Here is an 18,025-nt window from a genome sequence, read left to right as displayed (position 1 = left end):
TACCAGGAGGCATGCTCTCTATTATTTCTCTCTAGTCCTCAATTTTTTGTTTTTTTCTTCCCCCACCCCACCGTGGGGTAGGGCTGGGAATCACTGGGTACCTCATGATTAGATGTGATGCGCAATACATTAGTGATGGGAATTCCGGCTCTTTCAAGGGAGCTGGCTCTTTTGGATTGGCTCACCAAAAAGAACCGGCTCTTTCGGCTCCCAAACGGCTCTTTAGGTTTTTTTTTTTTGCTTTAAGTAATGTATTATATAAAATTATGCACAAAATGAATACTAATAAAAAAAATTTTTTTTTTTGTAAATATGATTTTATTTCACTCATATAATCGCGACCGACCCATCACTACAATACATGGCTCATGATAGGGCTGGGCGATAAAGCAATAATTATCGTTATTGCAATAGTATTTATTTTCGATAGTGAAATTAGTCTATTGTGATAGACTTTCATTTTAAATGAACACGGGAGAAACCCCCGGATGACCTGCTCTTCTTCTTCTTATGGAGTGGCTGATTCTAGGAGCCCAGACTGTTTTGTCATTTTGTTATCATTCGGGGCCTCCGTGCCCCCCCTCTCAGTCTGGGCTCCTTGAATCAGCCACTCCATAAGAAAATGAAGGGCGGGTCTTCCGGGGGTTTCTCCCGTGTTCATTTAAAATGAAAGTTTATCGCAATAGTCTCATTTCACTATCGAAAAAAAGTAATATCGCAAAAACGATAATTATCGTTTTATCGCCCAGCCCTAGTGTGACTTCAACTAAGTTTTTTTTTTTCTACAACCACCTGACAGACCTCTATTATTTGTTTGTAATTTAGCAGCTCAGAGTGACATTTTCTTCTTTAACTGTTGACATTTTAAATTGGATGCAAAACTAAGCAGGATATTGACTGCAAACAGTAAATTGGCCTTCAGGGAACGCGTATAGAAAAGGAGCTGAACTGGAACAGTTGATATCTATAAACTTCCCAGAGTTCCTCGGCTTTAGCAGTCAACATTTATGCCTCATATTGTTGCAATAATTGTCTTTTTTTTCTAAAATCTGATGAGCAGAATATTCAATATTTTCAGTTTAAAATGAATGATTTCTGAAGACCAGTGGTTCTTTTTTTTAACCATAAAGTCTAGCTTGTTTTGTAAGTTCTGGTACCTAACTTGAACAAAATGTAATGTATAAAAGTGAAGGTTTTTGCTCACGGCAGGCTAAGTATAATCCCCCCAAAGAGGAACTCTGTTGAGACAAGTGTCTGTAAGGAAGTTGGCCCTAGAGGACAGAAGTATTTAACGCATTGAATGTTTCTTTTCTCTGCACTGCATTCTTTAACACGTGTGCATAAACGGGTCAAAACACGATTCTGCAGAGGAACAGCAAGGAACATGAGCAGTGCAATCCATCAATCCTATCAGGATTCAGCAAATGACAAGGAGGAGTTAATGAAGTTAATTTGTGGGATTTGAAAGTGTAAACTATGCAAATGTTTGAAGGCATGTGTGACTCAACCTCATAAAAACTCTGGTACATCTACAGATTTCAAATGACCAACTAAGGGCCGTTGCTTACACTTAAACAAATTTGAGAAAAAAACTTCACAATGTTTATCCTGCTAAGTCTGGTTTCTTTCTTCTAATAAGAGAGTGTTCTTATTCTGTCTACTTTGACCTGGTTTTCAGGAGCAGCTTTTTTTTTCCCTGTGTTGTAAAGGTGCCGATGGTGAGTGTACTTCTGGCAGGGAGCCTTAGGTGCAGACAGTATAAGTGTGACTGATATTGACTCGCATTAAAGTTAAAGGTAATTAATCTCCAACAGTAATACACTACTGAGTTTGCGTAAGTGTCCAAGTCCATCTGAGCTCTCAAAGACAAGTTTTTGTTTGCTTGCAAGATAACTTTGATGACGTTTAGTGTGAATGAATGCAAACAGGTTAACGAGCAGTTTAGAAAGTGGAGAGAGGAAATAAACCAAAGAAAGAATCTAATCTAAGAATTGGGCATTGCTATAAAAATGTTAATACCTGAAGAAGAGCAATAATTAAAAAAAAAAGTCAAACTGTTTCACTGGCAAATGGTGTGAACTTACGAAGTACTGTTGTACTATTGTGAAAATGTAAGGCAATTTTGTCCAATCTTTAAAGTGTAGTGTGAACACAGCCAAATCGCACAAAAGAATGCAAATTTTCTGCGTTTTTCATCCAATGAAACCAAGTCATCCAGACTCCAACCGTGAAGGCGCCTTCCCTTTGTTTCTCCAGTTTTTGAGACTTGGTAAATGCAGCACGTCTGCATTGAATGGCTTTTAACTCATTTTCTCCATCAAGTTTTCAGGGTGTATATAGGATTTTTTATTGTACTTTTTTTAGATTTTGAACTTTTGCCATTACTTTGTTCTTTTGTTCTGTTTCCTGTTGCCGCTCTGCCTCCTTGACTTGCAAGTTCTGATCCTTTTCTTCTGCAGGTTTGGTGCTGACTAAGATTATGAAGAAGATAATCTTTTTTATATATTGCTGTATTTCATATTTAATAGGGATCTTTTTCCATATATCTTTTTTTAAATTAATTTGTCTCTTCTTCCCCTGGTTTAATTCAACTCTAAAATTAGACAACAGTAAAAAAAAAAAAAAAACTGATGGATCACTAGTACAATAAAAAAATGATAATTTCTTTCTCCCTGTGCTGATTGAATAAAGGAAAGCCACTTTGTGGTAAACAGTTGGTTTTCTAAATAAAGAGGATCTGGGACTGTTTGTCAGGATCTCTGTACCTGAACGTCCATGAACTTAATTCAGCTAGTCAGGCTATGGTGGCACCTTCACCCTAAAACCACAAGTCAAGCTCTAAAAAATGGTTTTCCTTCATTTGCTAATTCCTTATCTGCTTCTAAAACTATTGTCAGAAAGCGTTGAATAGTCTGAATTTAATGTAAAACTCAGTTAAGGTCTGTGAGATGGATTACAACTTTTCCTCCTCTGTAGTTTACCCGCCACACTCTGCTTTTATGAATCATCTTTTTTCCACCCGTCGCTGAAGTTGCGTTGCTGTTTCTGTGGCGTAAATCTGTGACACTCAAATTTTCCTTTGCTTCATCAGCCCCTTATTACTGTTAGTAGTTTCCTTTGAATGTTTTTTTCAGACGTTGGTGTATGTGTGTGTTTTTTTCTGTTCCACTCCTGAATTATGGTGATAATTATCCTGTGTTGAGACAAATGCACTTTTGACCCCAGAGCTGTCTGTATATATATACAACACAACACATATAAGGAGACCGTTGTTGGCTAATTTTGCGGGTTCTGTGTTGCTGCACAGCTTGGATTTTCATTTCTTTCAAAAGAGCAGAACTGACTGTGATTAGACTTTTACTTTCTGCTCTACCATCAAGTTCAACAATAAAGTAGCTTGTGACGAATACTCCCATCATCCATGCTCTAATAATCATGTTTTAAATAAATGTAAATTCATTTATGTGGCAAAAATCTTTCATATGAAAAAAATGTATTAAAAAATACTTGATTTAAAATAATTAAAGCCAAAATCTCACTTAGCTAACTGCTGAATGAAGCAGTAGTTTTACAGAGTTCAAATGTGAATTTGTTTTAAAGGTTTACAGCTCCTATGTTTATGCTCTATGAATTATTGTAACTCTTCAACTGTTTGCACAATTAATGTAATTTCAATGGATTTTTAAGCTGAGAAAAACAGCTTTCAGAATATGTTGAAGCGACATTAGTTGCATGAATGATCGAAGAGTTACGGTAAATCAAAGAGCGTGTGTTGTTTCTTGCTGTGGACAGCTCCACTGTTGACATGTTGATTGAAGTTTTTCATCTGTGTGAGTTGGGGTTGTGGCGGAAGGCAGTATGGTTTGTATCTAAACGTCATTGTTTGGATTCCAGTGAAGCAGAGCTGAGCTTGCAGTGACTGCTGGGGAAAGCTGAAGTGGAATGAGGATGCAGCAAAGATATGTTGAAACAGGTGATGTTGCAACAGAATATGTTGCTAAAACAGGATGGTATTCTTTTTTAACCATTTGCTTAGGCTTCCTTGTATGCATGGAAATGTAGCTTACTAATTAGTTCAGATCATCAGTTTCCTTATATTGGCAACAAGGGTCAGGAATCATATACAGTATATTTAAGGGTTGGTTTAATGTAATCACTTGAGTTTTTTTTTTTAAGAAACTCAGATGTTACCCGTGTGTTTCCACTCATTATGAATTAGATGACCACATATGGAGTGATTTTTTTTTTTTTTTTTTTTGTCGTTCAGCCAAGTCCAACACTCACGGTTTTCAGCATAAAAGTAAAAAAAATTGTGTGTTCTCAAATAAGGATGTAACGATTCCTCGAGAATTGGTAAAAAAAACGTTACAAACTCGTCAACATGTTCATCGATGCAGAACATTCAAAATATCGATTTGACAGGTTTCCATGCAGGCATGCCTGTGAGTGTGTGTGTGTGTGTGTAGGTGCTTATACGCCGGCTTCACAATCAAACTGACACTTGCAATGAAAAGTCAATGCAAACGCGTGCACACTAGAATTCTTGCCCTCCCCGCATAGAGCACGTGTGGGTGCATTCCTACATACGTTTTTAAGTTGGTTGCGAGCTCTACGCACTGAGCATGCGCTGAATGTTCAACCCGGTTCACGGTGCTTACACACCGGCTTCGTACACTGCATTCAAGAACGCGCTCTACTCTGCTTTATGAACGTGCGCTCAGCCGGTGGTATCCAACTGGAGCAGCGCGCTGTCACAGGTATCTGCAGGGAGGAGATTCTTCTTCAATTGTATTTTTACTGTTCATTAGTGCTCCTCCACCACCTACAATAGAGAGAACCTTGGAGCAAAAGTCAAAGCAGTAAAAATCCCTCAAATCTTTCTCCGGGCTTTTTTGTTTGTTTGTTTTTTTGCAATGATTCATTTCTCTTTCATGATCATGTTTGTTTGGCCCTGCGACAGACTGGCGACCTGTCCAGGGTGTACCCCGCCTTCGCCCATCAGCAGCCGGGTTAGGCTCCGGCACCCCTGCGACCCCGAAAGGGACAAAGCGGTCAAGAAGATGAATGATCGAACATGTTTGGCACTTCCATGCTTTGAAGTGGACCCCACCTATGCACCACTCTCAAATCTAGGTCTCTGATTGGTCATTGTGCTGCTGCGATTATGCGTGAAAATGTTGAACCAGGTTGAACATTCAGCGCGCTCAGTGGCTGGGGGTGGTTGTGCTGAGCTTTCTGCGCAACGGTCCATATCATGTGCAGCACAAAAGGAACAGAGTATGAAAGGATTTGTGATCATTTCAATATTATGTATAATTGTTTATTTGTATTGAATCCTTTCTGTTAGTAGGAAAACAGTTTGATGTCAGGGGCAATAAGAAAATGCACCTGCCCTTAACATACCTTTAATTCATCGTGTTGAAAAGAACATTGAAAAAAATCCAAATTGTGACTTTAAAATTGTGAATCGAATCAAATTGTGGCTTGACTGAATTGTTACATCCCTATTCTCAAAGGATTATTTTGCTCTTGAAACAGAAAAATGCACTTGAAACTCAACATGTACAGACAAAAAAATGTTACTCTTGAAACCTAAAATGACATGCAATGAAAACAATTTTCTCTCAAGAGAAATTCTTTCTCTTCTGCACTCAAAATAGAGCAGGTTACTGCATTACTATTGTGCCACAAATCCAGCCAATCACACACATGGACATGAAAGTTGAGTTTTTTTTTTTTTTTGCACATATGTTTGAGTTTCAAATAAAAATAACTTTTTGAGCACACTGAAGTTCTATGCTCAAAATGGTGAGTTTTGCTCTTGGAATAATAGCACAAAAATAACTATAATCGGAGCTCCTCACGAAGTGTCCTTTTATTGATTTATTTATTCTTTAGATCAGTGCATCATGTCGGCTCCGTCTCTTTGTTCTGTGGATTAACGAATGCATAATTAGACTTCATTCATGTCCATGAAGGGAAACGCGCCTCATTCAGACCAATGGCCCAGAGGAACTCGAGTCCATGCTGGTAAAATAAAAGCCAGCGCTGTTCCCGCCTGCTGGATTGGGTCTTAAAACTTCCAGCAGGTGCGTTTGGGTTTGCCTGCTCAACAGTGAAACTGCGTCTGTCGCCGTGTTTGGACGAGATTAACAGGGAAGTAAACAAACGTGTCCACCAACTCAAACAGAGCTTCATTAAAAAGGCAGTGATGTCTTTCATCTGAATGCTACAAAACTCTACTTCTCAAGTAAACAAACAGGTAATCAGTGATTCATTTGTTAGTTGAGCTTCATTCTGACTGACCTTGAAAAACAAGTTTCCTTTTAAAATTGGAACCAATTTTTAGATCTAAAAACATCAGAAATTCTTTGACAAATGCCTTTAGAAAAAACAGAGAAGTTTAGCCGAAGTCATAAAAGAATGGCAAATAACAAATAAAATAATGGAGTTTTCTTTTTATAGTCACATAGTTGCGACGACTTCTTCTTTGTATCCTTCCTCACACATCTGCTGCATTACTTTTCTCTTCGTCTTGTCATGTTTTCATTCCAATAACTAGCATCTTAACCAAGGTTTTAACCCTATATTTAAAAATAAATATCCAAATTCTTACAAAAACAGTCATCTACAAAGATAAGAAGAAACATTAGCTTAAGTAGCAGTCAGAGATAAATGTACATTTAGATGTGGAACATCTGTACCATTTTTCTGAAGTTGAGTGATGTTTTTGATGAGCCAGAAAGTTGAGGAACTTGTTAGACTTGTTGGTTGAAGTAGTTAACAGTAAACCTCTCCTCACTTCAGACTGGAGAACGACCAGTCACTGAGATTACAGCACACGCTGTCAGAGCCACAAATGCCAGCGCTGTTCCCACTGCTGTCAAAACAAATCAGGGGTCTGCCGTGTCAGGAAAGGCGTGTGGAGTTTAAACTGCATCCAGCAGAGAGTTGAAAGACTGTTGTGTCAGATTTTATCCAGAGAGGGTTCAGAAGAAGAAAAGCAGACTCTAATTCTGACGACCCTGACCCTGACACCACAAGACCTCCAAATCTTCAACTAAACCTCACTAACTTTTTTTTCTTTATAATCATTTCTTGGTGAATAAAATATGCCAAAGCATTGTTTTAACAGAATGCGTCTTCCTGGCACAACATGTATTTATCTAAATACTTATTTTAATAGTTGTCATAGTTGCCACAATTGCAGGACTGTTAAATATTGTGAAGAAAGCTAACATTTAAAAAGCAGCAGATTTCCAAATAAAACAAATTACCTGTTGCCAATTAAATTTGCATTCTGACAAATGACCAATTTGTCAAAATGCAAATTAGATTTTTTCTGTGTTACCAAGTAAATTTTACCATAGTTGATTTTTTTTATTATTATTTAATATTAAAATAGTTTTGCACGTCTGTCTGAAAACATGTAGTATATTAAACTTGTTAGGTTAATTTCAGCTTCATTTACCATCAGGTTTTGCTTTTTTGTCTTTTTTGTTTAATTAAAACAGGAACTCTAACAGAAATCTAACCTCTGACTGAAGGACTGAGGGGCCATTGCTTTTAACAGACTGATGTTAAGAAAAGCCTGTTAGTACGCCAGGTTCAGTGAGTTGGTTTAAACGATGTCGTGTCAATAAAATTAGGTTTTTGTGGTAAAAAACCAAAGCTTTATCCTCCAAAATTGATCTGTTTTCACCAGATTATTTACCTTTTTCATTTTGGCATTTGGTTTACTTTGAAAATCAAGCAAAATCTAAAAAAAAGTAAAGTTGTTGTAGCCTGATGTCTGTTTGAAAACCACATAAATTCTAGTTTAAAGCCTCATTCAAAGGTGAGGTTTGAAAAGTTTACCTAACTACCTACACTCTCCACTGTTTTGGGGTTTGCTGTTCTTTACTTGGCATATATTTCTATCTGCAAATGTCCTTAGTGAATCTCTCCACTCTGCTGCCAACCACAGCTCTGGCGTCATCGGTTTCAATCATGTAGGTTAATGGAATTAGGAGGATAAGTCATCCAGTTGAGCACTGAGCTCCTTCACTGCTTTCTGATACTTTTACTTGGTCCTCTGATCCCTTCTTCCCCTCTAAAAATAATCAGTTTTGGACTTTATATTCAGTACTTTATTAGTCCTGAGCAATCAAGACATCCCATCTTATGTCAGAATAGGGTTTTCAGATTGTTGAAATGATTAGTGTTGCTAAACAGGATGATCTTACACTTGTTAAAGCTGTTGAAGCTGCATGTCACAGGCTGAAGGAAAAACACCCTGAGGTCCCTAGAGAGTAAAAAACAGCATCTACGTCCCAAAAGACTCCCATGAACATGCACAACTAGGGATGGCTGATATATCAGCACCAGTATCGGTATCGGCCAATATTTGCATAATTGGAGTTTATCAAGATTGGTCCAATATGAAAAAATCCCCTATTATAGTTCTGTTGTCAGATGCCCTTTATTTTGAAATGTAAACTTGTTCTGAATAGATCCACGGCATTAGGAAGCTTATGGTTCCAGTCATAGTCGGTAATGCTTCTGAGTGTTATCAGAAAGGTTTTATTTTTGATAAGTATACATGTTGTTCCTAATATCCTTTTCATGGGAACTTTATGGTTTACACTAGGGCTGGGAATCACTGGGTACCTCACGATACGATATGATATGCGATACATGGCTCACGATATCAATAATATCGCGATACTGCGATAATTGGTAGAAATCTTCTCTAATAACTAGCATTATATAGAAGAATGTGTTTTTTGGGAAAATATATCCCCATTTATCTTTTTCAGCTTAAACACAATCATAATAAACAACTTTTCTTATTTTGTGCAACAAATTATAGACACTTGTGCAACATTGCTGAAATCAGTAATACTATGTCTTTGACAAGCATTTTTTGTTCCCCTCACTTGAAAAGGGCTGAGCATCCAAAAATGAAGGCTGATTTACTCAGACTGTCACTTGAGATTATTTTTCCAATCTTTATCTATTTTCCATTTGGTCAGTCAGCAGTCAATAGGTAAAAACCTTAAAACACACATAATAATGGCAAAAAAAATAATTTTAAGTGCTTCAATTAATCAGCAACCTCCCTAATGTTAAAGTGAATTAATGTACTTTATTTTAATTACATTTAAATTTAAGTTCATGCATCAAATCCTGCTTTATTTATTTAAGAGTTACTTTAAATTAACATTAGCAACAAGTAATTACATTGATTGAAAACGTCACATAATCAATTTAGCAAAGTTACACTGTACACCAGCAGGTTAAACATTGAAGTGCATGCAAACGAAAATTCCGACGGTCCCTGAAGTACACACAAACAACTGCGAAGCACGCGCCCAGTTCCCACAGCATACAGGAAGTAAGTGATCGCTGTCATTCTAGCGCTCAGACAAAGTCAATTCTTACCAGCAGGATCTCCTACAGATGGATAATAAATGCTGACAGGTAGACATGCTTCACACGGCTACAGAGCCTGTATCTTACCGGTGCTTCTCCCGAACGAGCGCGTGCGTCGCTATTAAAAGTCCGACGCAACGCGGCCATCTGCACAATAGTTCTGGTGTAGGTAGCAGATGTGCTCGGCCTGTAAGATCGGCTCGGGGGGCTTGCGACTAGTGATGACGTCACACAACTGTAACAAACGAGTTGGCTAATTTGCTGTTTTTCTGTACTGGAACTGATGTTTACAATACAGTTTATTTTTTTTAAAAGAAAGGAAAAAGTGTTGAGATCTGCTCGGGCTATTATTTATTATTTTTCATTGACAGCTCCTTCACTAACGTCTGCTCTCCTCAGTGTTTGTGTAACGGAGCAGAACGTGAGCTGCATATTCTAGCGGGACTTCATCCGGTCCGTGTGACCAGAAAGAAGTTCAACATTGGCAGGATGTATTTAGAAAAAAATACGTGCAAACTATTTTCTTTTTTTTTTTAATGTGCGACCAACAACAAGCTAGCATGCTACTCGCTAGCACCCACTTTAGCTCAAACTTCATGCTTCCCAGCCTGATTTCTCTCTATTAAAATAACGATCATTATCCTGTGATGATTCCTCTCCATCGGATTATTTCGTTGTCAAGGTTTTTGCGGCTGATTGCAAATATTCCTTCTCCTTTTGTGATTCTTAACGTATTTGTTCAGACCTCCTCGGTTTTTTACTCGGGAAGAATCCGTGCATTGTTATGGCGGAAGTGTCTGTGTAATTCCCCGTGTCACGTGACAGTGGTGTTATGGTCTGGACCAATCACAATCTTACACGTCATCTATGCGCCAGCCCCCGAGCCGATCTGACAGGCCGAGCACATATGCTACCTACAGCGGCGCGAGACTCAGACGCTCGGCGCAAGAGCCTCTTCAAATGAAAAATATAATATCGATACTTGGTGAGAACCCATCGAGAATCGATCGCAGGACTAAATATCGCGATATATTGCAATATCGATATTTTGGCACACCCCTAGTTTACAGCTGATGTAGAATTTTCAGTAAACGGTCTAAATGTTTTTCATTTTTTTTAAGTGATACTTGTTGTAAAGTACAATGTGATTTTACAGTAAAAGGTTGTGCATTTCTTATACCAAAACAAAAAGGAAATCTAAACTTTGTGTTACTGTAGATACTTGAATATCGGTACCGACAAATATCAGCCACAGTTGCTACAGTTGCTGGGGAAATATTGGTTGTTGGCATAAACCAAAAAAATTATATTGGCCCATCCCTATGCACAACTTGGTTCTTCTGTTCCCTTGTAACAAAATAAGTTTTTTCTTTTTTTTGGTACGTGCTGTCTTGCCGTCTCACCCTTGCTTCTCCGCAGTGTTACATTCTTTAGTTGGTAATCAGGTTGAGTTTGTTAAACGTAGACATACTTTCACAGACCAGATAATGGAATTGTTCTTTGTGCACATCGTCACTTTGATATAGAAATGATTATAGTGGATCTTGTGCGTTTTTACTGTGACATGATGACTTTTATTTCTTTAAATGTTTCTTTAAATTAAAAGCTAGCCCTCATTGCTCTAGCCTGTAGCAGAATTACAGCTTGTAGTGTTCAGTGAATTTCATGCTCTTTTTCCTCTCAAGTTACCATGCAAAGATGCAGTCTTATCAGAAAATAGTCTGGCCGTTTTCCATGAGTAAGCGTCAGCATGTATGTATTCTCCTCTCTTCCTGTTTCGATCAGGTGCTATCACGCTTCCCAACCGGTTTCACAGGTCATTAGTCTGACATCCATCTGGTAACTGTCAGTAACTATTGCTAACTTGGCGTTAGTGATTGCTGTCCTTTCCGTACTGGTAACAGAACAGGACGTTTTGCTTGTTCATGTTCTATGATGCATATACTGACATATGTTCATGTGTTGAGTTTAAATCACCACATTTTTGCACTGAATGAAAAAGGTTTGTGCTACACGAAAGTTGCATTCACTAAAATAAAATCTAGCAGACTTTTCACATGTTCTGCAGTAGAGCTGCACAGTGTGAGTGAAGGTTTAAAGCAGAGAAGAGATGCTGTGTTTCAGTGGAACAGGAAGAGGAGCAGGAATAAGATGTAACATGTATGAACTTGCATTTCTGCACACCAGTCACACAGTTGTCAGAGTGCGCTGTTTGCCTGTGCAAGTTTGTGTTTGCGTGGCCCACTTCTCTGTAGAATGCAGCAGAGCAGGTTTGTCTGTTTGGGAGCAGAGACGAGGCGAAGAGCTCCACCTCCTTCTCCTCTTCCTCCTAGATAAGTGGCGCATCCCTTAAAACTTCAGATTCATTATCAGGCTGCCACCTAAAGGACACTGCAGCTTCAACCACTCAAATGGAGTTTTTTTTAACATTTGTTTTCTAACATGCTGACCGAAACCAATAATAATAAGTTTGAACTTGTGTTGACAATAGGTGATATATAAAAATAAACTATTAAAGGTTATTTTTTCTACTTTATTATTTATATTCCCGCCGTCTACCATTACATTTTTAGATTTTTTGTTGGCTGTAAACATTGACTCGTACAGTTCGTGCCGTCCCACCGCCGCCGACCAATTGTTAGAAATTGTACAGTAGCAGCGCAGGCACTCGACTAGGGCTGTTGATATGAGGCGTTTATTTCTCTATAGAAGTCTGTGGGATTTTGGCATCTTGGAACCAGCAGGTACTTCCTGTTTGGAACACCAGTGGAGGGGTCACTCAGTCCAATTCTCTTCTACAGTAAATGATTTAAACCAGGGGTGGGCAAACTTTTTGACATCTGGGCCACAAAGGGTTCTAAAACTTGATAGATTGACCAGATAAGATGCTTGAAGTGTTTTGGTAAGCAACCTCGTATGAGAAAGAAAGAAAGAACATGGAATCTGGACAAAAATATGCTTTTTTTGTTGTTTTTTTTTAAACTAAAAACTGTGGTTTTTGTTCTTATTTTGGTAGGGGTGTGTACCTATCAAAATAAAGCTCAAAAATGATTAACAAGTATACTACCAGAATCATTTCCCTAATCCATGAAACATTAAAAAAAAACAAAGTAACAAAGACGCAACATTTAATTTAAATTAATAAAGCTAACATTTTTGCTATTTGTAATTAACATGACACAAGAGGAAAAGACCATTATTTGTGGCATAAATCCATGATCATCAAGCTTTTTAGATTTTTTGCTTTTACAAATGATGACAATAATGATGAAAATTAAGAAATTCAGCAAAATCTAATGAACCAACCTGCATCCATAACTGGTCATTCTACCAAAATGACCTCATTTGCCTGAAAAACTTTTAGCCAGCGGAGTCAAAGTGACCCCAACTTTAAGTGAATCAGGACAAGCGTTTTGCAGAAAGTAAGCGCAGTGTTCTCTCAGCAGAATAGTCAAAATATAAACTGTGTGATCTGAAAGCATCTGTGGCTGTTGCAGTCTAATATTAGCAGTGATGCATTCAGCGCGTTTTTCTGGGTTCTGATGAGCTTTATCTCTGGCTGAAGAAACACGCGAGCAGCTGATTGTTATGCAGAGTGGAGGCAGGACTGATAAGACTATTGTCCCCCATTTGCAGTTGAACTGGCAGCATTCCGTTCCATCCTTTTTCTTTCTCTCCCCATTAAGCGCATCTCTGGACCGAAATGGTAAATTAAGAGTCTGTGGAGCTTCAATGAGGACAGTTAATTGCCTGCTGCGATGTGGTTTGGCCTTAGGCTCCTCTGAGATTCTCTATTTGGACGGCGGGGCGTCTGTTTTTATGCAGTTAACCTTTGATGTCGCCGCGGCTTTCTGGTCAATGCATTTGTGGGTCAGACTGCGAACAAATCGGCTCAAGCTGAGTTCTGTATGCGTTACAAAAAAAAGGTGTCGTAGCTCCAGGATTTCTGATTCCGGTGACTAAAGAAATGTGTTGCAGTATTTGAGTCATAAACACTGTACAAGCTCATTAACAATACGCAGAATTGACTTGAATCAAAGCAGAATTTGGACCTGAAGTTGAGGAAAATCTTCAACTTACAGAAACTTTGTTTCCAGTTTGGTTGTCTCAGGAAGTAAATGAACCAAGTTGAACATGGAAATGTTTTTCACAGTTCAGTTCTCCTAAAGTGAAATTAAAATATTCTTTGATTTCTTCCACTTTTCTGTTATGCAGCATCATTTAACCTGTTCAGACTGCTGTGGAAGAAGCAGCACTGCAGGAAGTCTAAGTACATATGTAGGCGGTGTGTGAAAGTGTGGACAGGTACCCTCTTGGAGCCGTCTGTTAAGAAGCAGTTTCCTCATAGTGAGGGTGAACGTCTCTGCGGTTCAGTGCTCCGGAGTTCTGTATTGATCAGACGTTCAGTCTGGTCACACCAGATGTCCGGCAGCAGCTGCTCAGCAAAGCTCTGCTGCTGTAATGGAGTTAAGAGAATCACTTTGCATCTTTAATGACCTGATCTGCAGTTGCACTCTGATGAAAATGGTGTTTCTAGCATATTCTTGTGGCATTTTTCTCATGATGGAGGACATATAAGAAAATTAAGTTCAAAATTGGGTTTTTTTGTGCTCTGCATCAGCATTCCCACACACAACTCGGAGGTCAATTTCTGATTTACTCCTACCACTCTGCAGAAAGTATTACATAGAAAATTAGACAGTTTTTTTTTTCTTTTTAATTTTGGCTAAAAATGGCACAGTCACAATGAAAAGACGACTGTGGACGCTTGGACAGTGCTCAAATGATGACTGGAGTAGGACCTTAATCACAGCACATCACTTTCTTTTGTCTTTTGGCTGATGTTATTCACACGTTTTTACTTTTGACCAGCGCAGAAAGTGATGGAAATTCACGTTGCCCAGATGTAATACGTGCAGCCAAGTTGCACATTGCTACGTTGCCCGCACGTATTTTAAGTGCGTCTAAAGCTGGATTTTGTTGTTGGCCGCATGCATTTAAAATTAAACTTAAAGTTAAAGTCCCATCAGCTGTCACGCTCCTAAATGTGTGAAATGTGTTCTTCGTATTTGATCCATCCCCTGGAGGAGCGGTGATCTGCAGAGACAGCCACGTTCAACCGTAACCGTAAACCTAACCTGAACCCCTTCCTCTGGGTCAGTGCGGCCAAGAAAAAATGTCACCACTGGCCACATGTTTTTTGAAAATTACATGTGAATAGACACTTTTTTCTCTTTTAGTAACATACTTGCTGCATTTTTGATAAATAAATGAATGAAAAAGATCTTTGTTGTCATCGTTTTTGAGAAAGAAAATGTGTTATCAGTGATTTCCTAGGATCTAAAATGTGCACAGAGGTTCAACTGTCAAAAATAACCTCGAAAGCCTCGTTTCCCTTGAGCCGTCCGGTTCGGTCTGATATTTTGAGTGTTTTGAGTTTTGTAAAATGTACCTATTAAAGAGAACCGAACCGTACCTCTTGAGAGCTTCCATCCGTTGTAGGTTCGTAGAAAACTTGAACGGAGCAGTTGGGATGGAGCCGCTGTAGCCACCTGTTGATTGGCAGAAAGTGATGATGACATTAGAAAGCACCACTATAGCGCTAAGCTAGTGATTCTGTTTTCCTCTTTACTGCTGTATTCTTCTTAGCCGTCTGCAATCTTCTTTCAAACAACATTAAATTCCTGTTATACACGATGTACAAAAAGTAAAGCAAGAAAAAGACGAGCTCCTGGATGACCTCCATTGTTGTCGTCGCTCTACAATGAGACGCTAGCGGTCTACACCACGCATGCGCTGTGAAAACAGTGAGTGGAAACGCTCGCCAGAATTAACTGGTCCATACCATACTACTCCTTACTGGAGCAGACCGCTCTGTGCAAATGAGGCTAAAGTTTCTGAAAAGGTTTTGATAGATCCCTGGCTTAAAGGCTGGATGTTCTTCTTTATTCAAATGAAACACAGAAAAGGTAACCAACTTCATTAAAGTCATTTCTCAACTTCTAACTGTCAGTAAAGTGTATGTAAATGTGACAGAAAAGTCTTTTTCCAGCCAAAGAAGCAAATTACTATGAGTTGCAGAATGTTAAGTGTATATATTATAGGGCTGCAAACTTCTACAGGTCCAGTGAATATTTAGTTCTCCCGGGTCCGTCCAGCTGTTTGTTCGGCTCTTGCATATTTCATCTCTATTGATCCCCGTGCAATAAAAACATCAAGGAGAGTCCGTAGTACTCGGCCTCGGGGCTCCAGCATTATTTATGACTCCCTCAACCTTGTCGCTCCGCAGCCGGGCAGCCTCCATGTAATGTCACCATGAAATAATCATGGGAGGCCGTTCATTGACGGCACCGCTCCTTCATCTGGGTTCTGAAAGATTCTGCGCTGCTCCCGCCACCACGGCGGGATTGTTCTGGCTGGAATCAACAGGAAGTTTTTCTTCTGCTTGTTGCTCAAAACTGCATGAATAAAAGATCACTGGGAACAATTTTAAAATGGATCAAAAGATGATCAGCGTGGGAATTTAATATGTCCTCCTCAGGTGACTCATGTTGGAGAAATGGGAAAGCTTTGGTTTGCTCATTCAAACTGTATTTCCACCTCAGACCAATCCACTGTGCGATTTAGGAAAAGAAAGTATATTTATTCAACACATATTTACAATAATGTGAACAATGAGGAATTTTGTTCACGTTTTCAAGTGCCAAGACAAATGCAAAAGAAAAAAAGCTTCTAACCTTTACTGAAGTGTCTTTAGCTTCTATTTTTTTTTCATTTAAAAAAGAAAATCTCGCAGGTTGTATTTTAAAGGTCACGGTTATCAACAAGAATTAGATGGGTCAGTATTTTCTTCTTAAATCTACTTCCTTATTCCTACTCGACACATTTACCATTTTCTGTGTAAAATAACAACAGCTTCCTCCTCAGTTTCCTCCTCCTGTCTCCGTTCATTTACTGTTCTGCTCCTGTCTGACCTCCTGCTGCTCTGTGAGCTTCAAACATTTCTTATTATTTTGCTGACAAACTTTCTGCCACTTCCTTTTTCTGTAGCAGAGCGGAGAAACAAACTACAGAACAAACAGAAGGGTCACTGACATTCATTTGTTTAACATTTGGACAGCATTTTGAGGTGCAACAGTCATGAAACACCATGCTATCTAGTTGATCTTAACTATATTTGACTTTTAAACAAAAATCTGTCTTAACAGCAGTTGCTTTTTTTAGACTTGTGCTCTAAGTAGTTCCATCATGTTGTAATGAACTGGTTTAGACAGCAGAACTGAAGGGAGGAGGCTGTGGTTCTGCAGCTGATGTCTTTAATGGAAGTGCTGTGTTTGGTGGAATGAACTCATACTTTGAAATGTTAGTTGGTCATCAGCAACTCACCAGAAATTCCTAATATGCCACAAATGCCTGTATAAAAGATTTACTTATTGCGTAATAGAATAACACCTGTAATCTCTCTCTCTTTCCTCAGATGGACCCACCGGGTCAGGTAAGTTCTGATTCCTCCATCTACACCAACCTCCAGGAGCTGAAAATATCACAGGCAAACATGCCCCCTCAGCCCTCCGGCTCCCCCCTGCACGTATCAGGGGACTGGGAGACCCACAAAGACCAGACTGGGAGGCAGTATTACTACAACCCCTTCACTCAGGAAAGGACATGGAAACCCCCCCGGACCAAAGATATCAACAACGGAAACCCGCGAGGAGAAAGTCACAGTGCTGAAGACAGCTCTGAGGTAAAGCTGTCGTCTGTGTCACTGGAAGTTTGGAGCCACCAAGGTAGAACCAAACAATAGGGAAAAATGTCATGTTTAAAGAAGAGAGAAAACTATTAGCATTTATCTTAACTATAAGCAAAACTGACTAGATTTAGTGGTTGGAACCAAAAGCCTTCACATTTTGGTCTAAACTAGGTGACGTTTCCTCCATCTGTCCGCTTTGGGGAGACTCTGAACTTTGGTTTGGACCAAAGAATCCTAGAATCTGCTGACAGTGTAAAAGTAGAAGGAGCATCTAAGAGACAAAAGATTGAACCAAAGCTGAGAAATCAAATGATTTCAGCATCATCAAATCAATTTGTCACATCTGTACTGATGTGAAATCACTCTGGAAAGGCACAAACACCTCTAATATTTTCATTTATCTTAAAGTAGCCTAAAGGTGGAGTCATAAAAAGCTTCAGTCACGTGCACACGTATGAGGAGTTCATCCGTATTAGTGCTGCAGTTTTTTGGTTCTCCGGGTATGTAGAGGTCGTAGAGGAAAGCAATGGGTTCAAGGCGCATCTTTAGGAGATTGCAGGGGTGTCTTGCAGTTTTTAGGCTCATAAAGTGTTAGGGTTATGAAAATAGAATTACATTATCGTGCATGTGGTAAGTGTATCATGAAGTATTTGTAAAAATAATGCAAGTTTCACGCACTTTTGTTGTAAGGTGTAGGCTTGGAGGGTCCCACTCAAAGTACAGTCTGGTTGTCTAATGTAAAATAAAGTACACTTATTATGCCAACAGCACAAAAGGGCTCTGTTGGGTTTGGGGGAGTCAAAAAATGAAAATCTGTATGATATGATTGTGTCTCTCCTACCTCACCTCTACTCACCTTTG

At 39.0% G+C, this 18,025-nt stretch overlaps 1 protein-coding gene across 6 annotated transcripts in view; it reads left to right on the top strand.

Annotated features, from left to right (window-relative positions):
* LOC112151163 (rho GTPase-activating protein 12) overlaps positions 1-18,025 on the top strand; it is a 62,347-nt gene that overhangs the window by 27,124 nt on the left and 17,198 nt on the right. For 4 of the 6 annotated variants that reach the window (XM_036216192.1, XM_024279880.2, XM_036216194.1 and 1 more), the window contains exon 3: positions 16,892-17,158. In XM_036216192.1, coding sequence (XP_036072085.1) covers positions 16,892-17,158 — 267 coding nt within the window. The remainder of the gene's footprint in view (positions 1-16,891; positions 17,159-18,025) is intronic. The other 2 variants (XM_036216193.1, XM_036216195.1) reach the window with 1 other exon arrangement.

Source organism: Oryzias melastigma, linkage group LG17, assembly GCF_002922805.2.
Source record: "Oryzias melastigma strain HK-1 linkage group LG17, ASM292280v2, whole genome shotgun sequence".
Taxonomy (NCBI): Eukaryota; Metazoa; Chordata; class Actinopteri; order Beloniformes; family Adrianichthyidae; genus Oryzias; species Oryzias melastigma.
The sequence above is the reverse complement of the archived record's forward strand: the minus strand, read 5'-3'. Positions and strand labels throughout refer to the sequence as shown.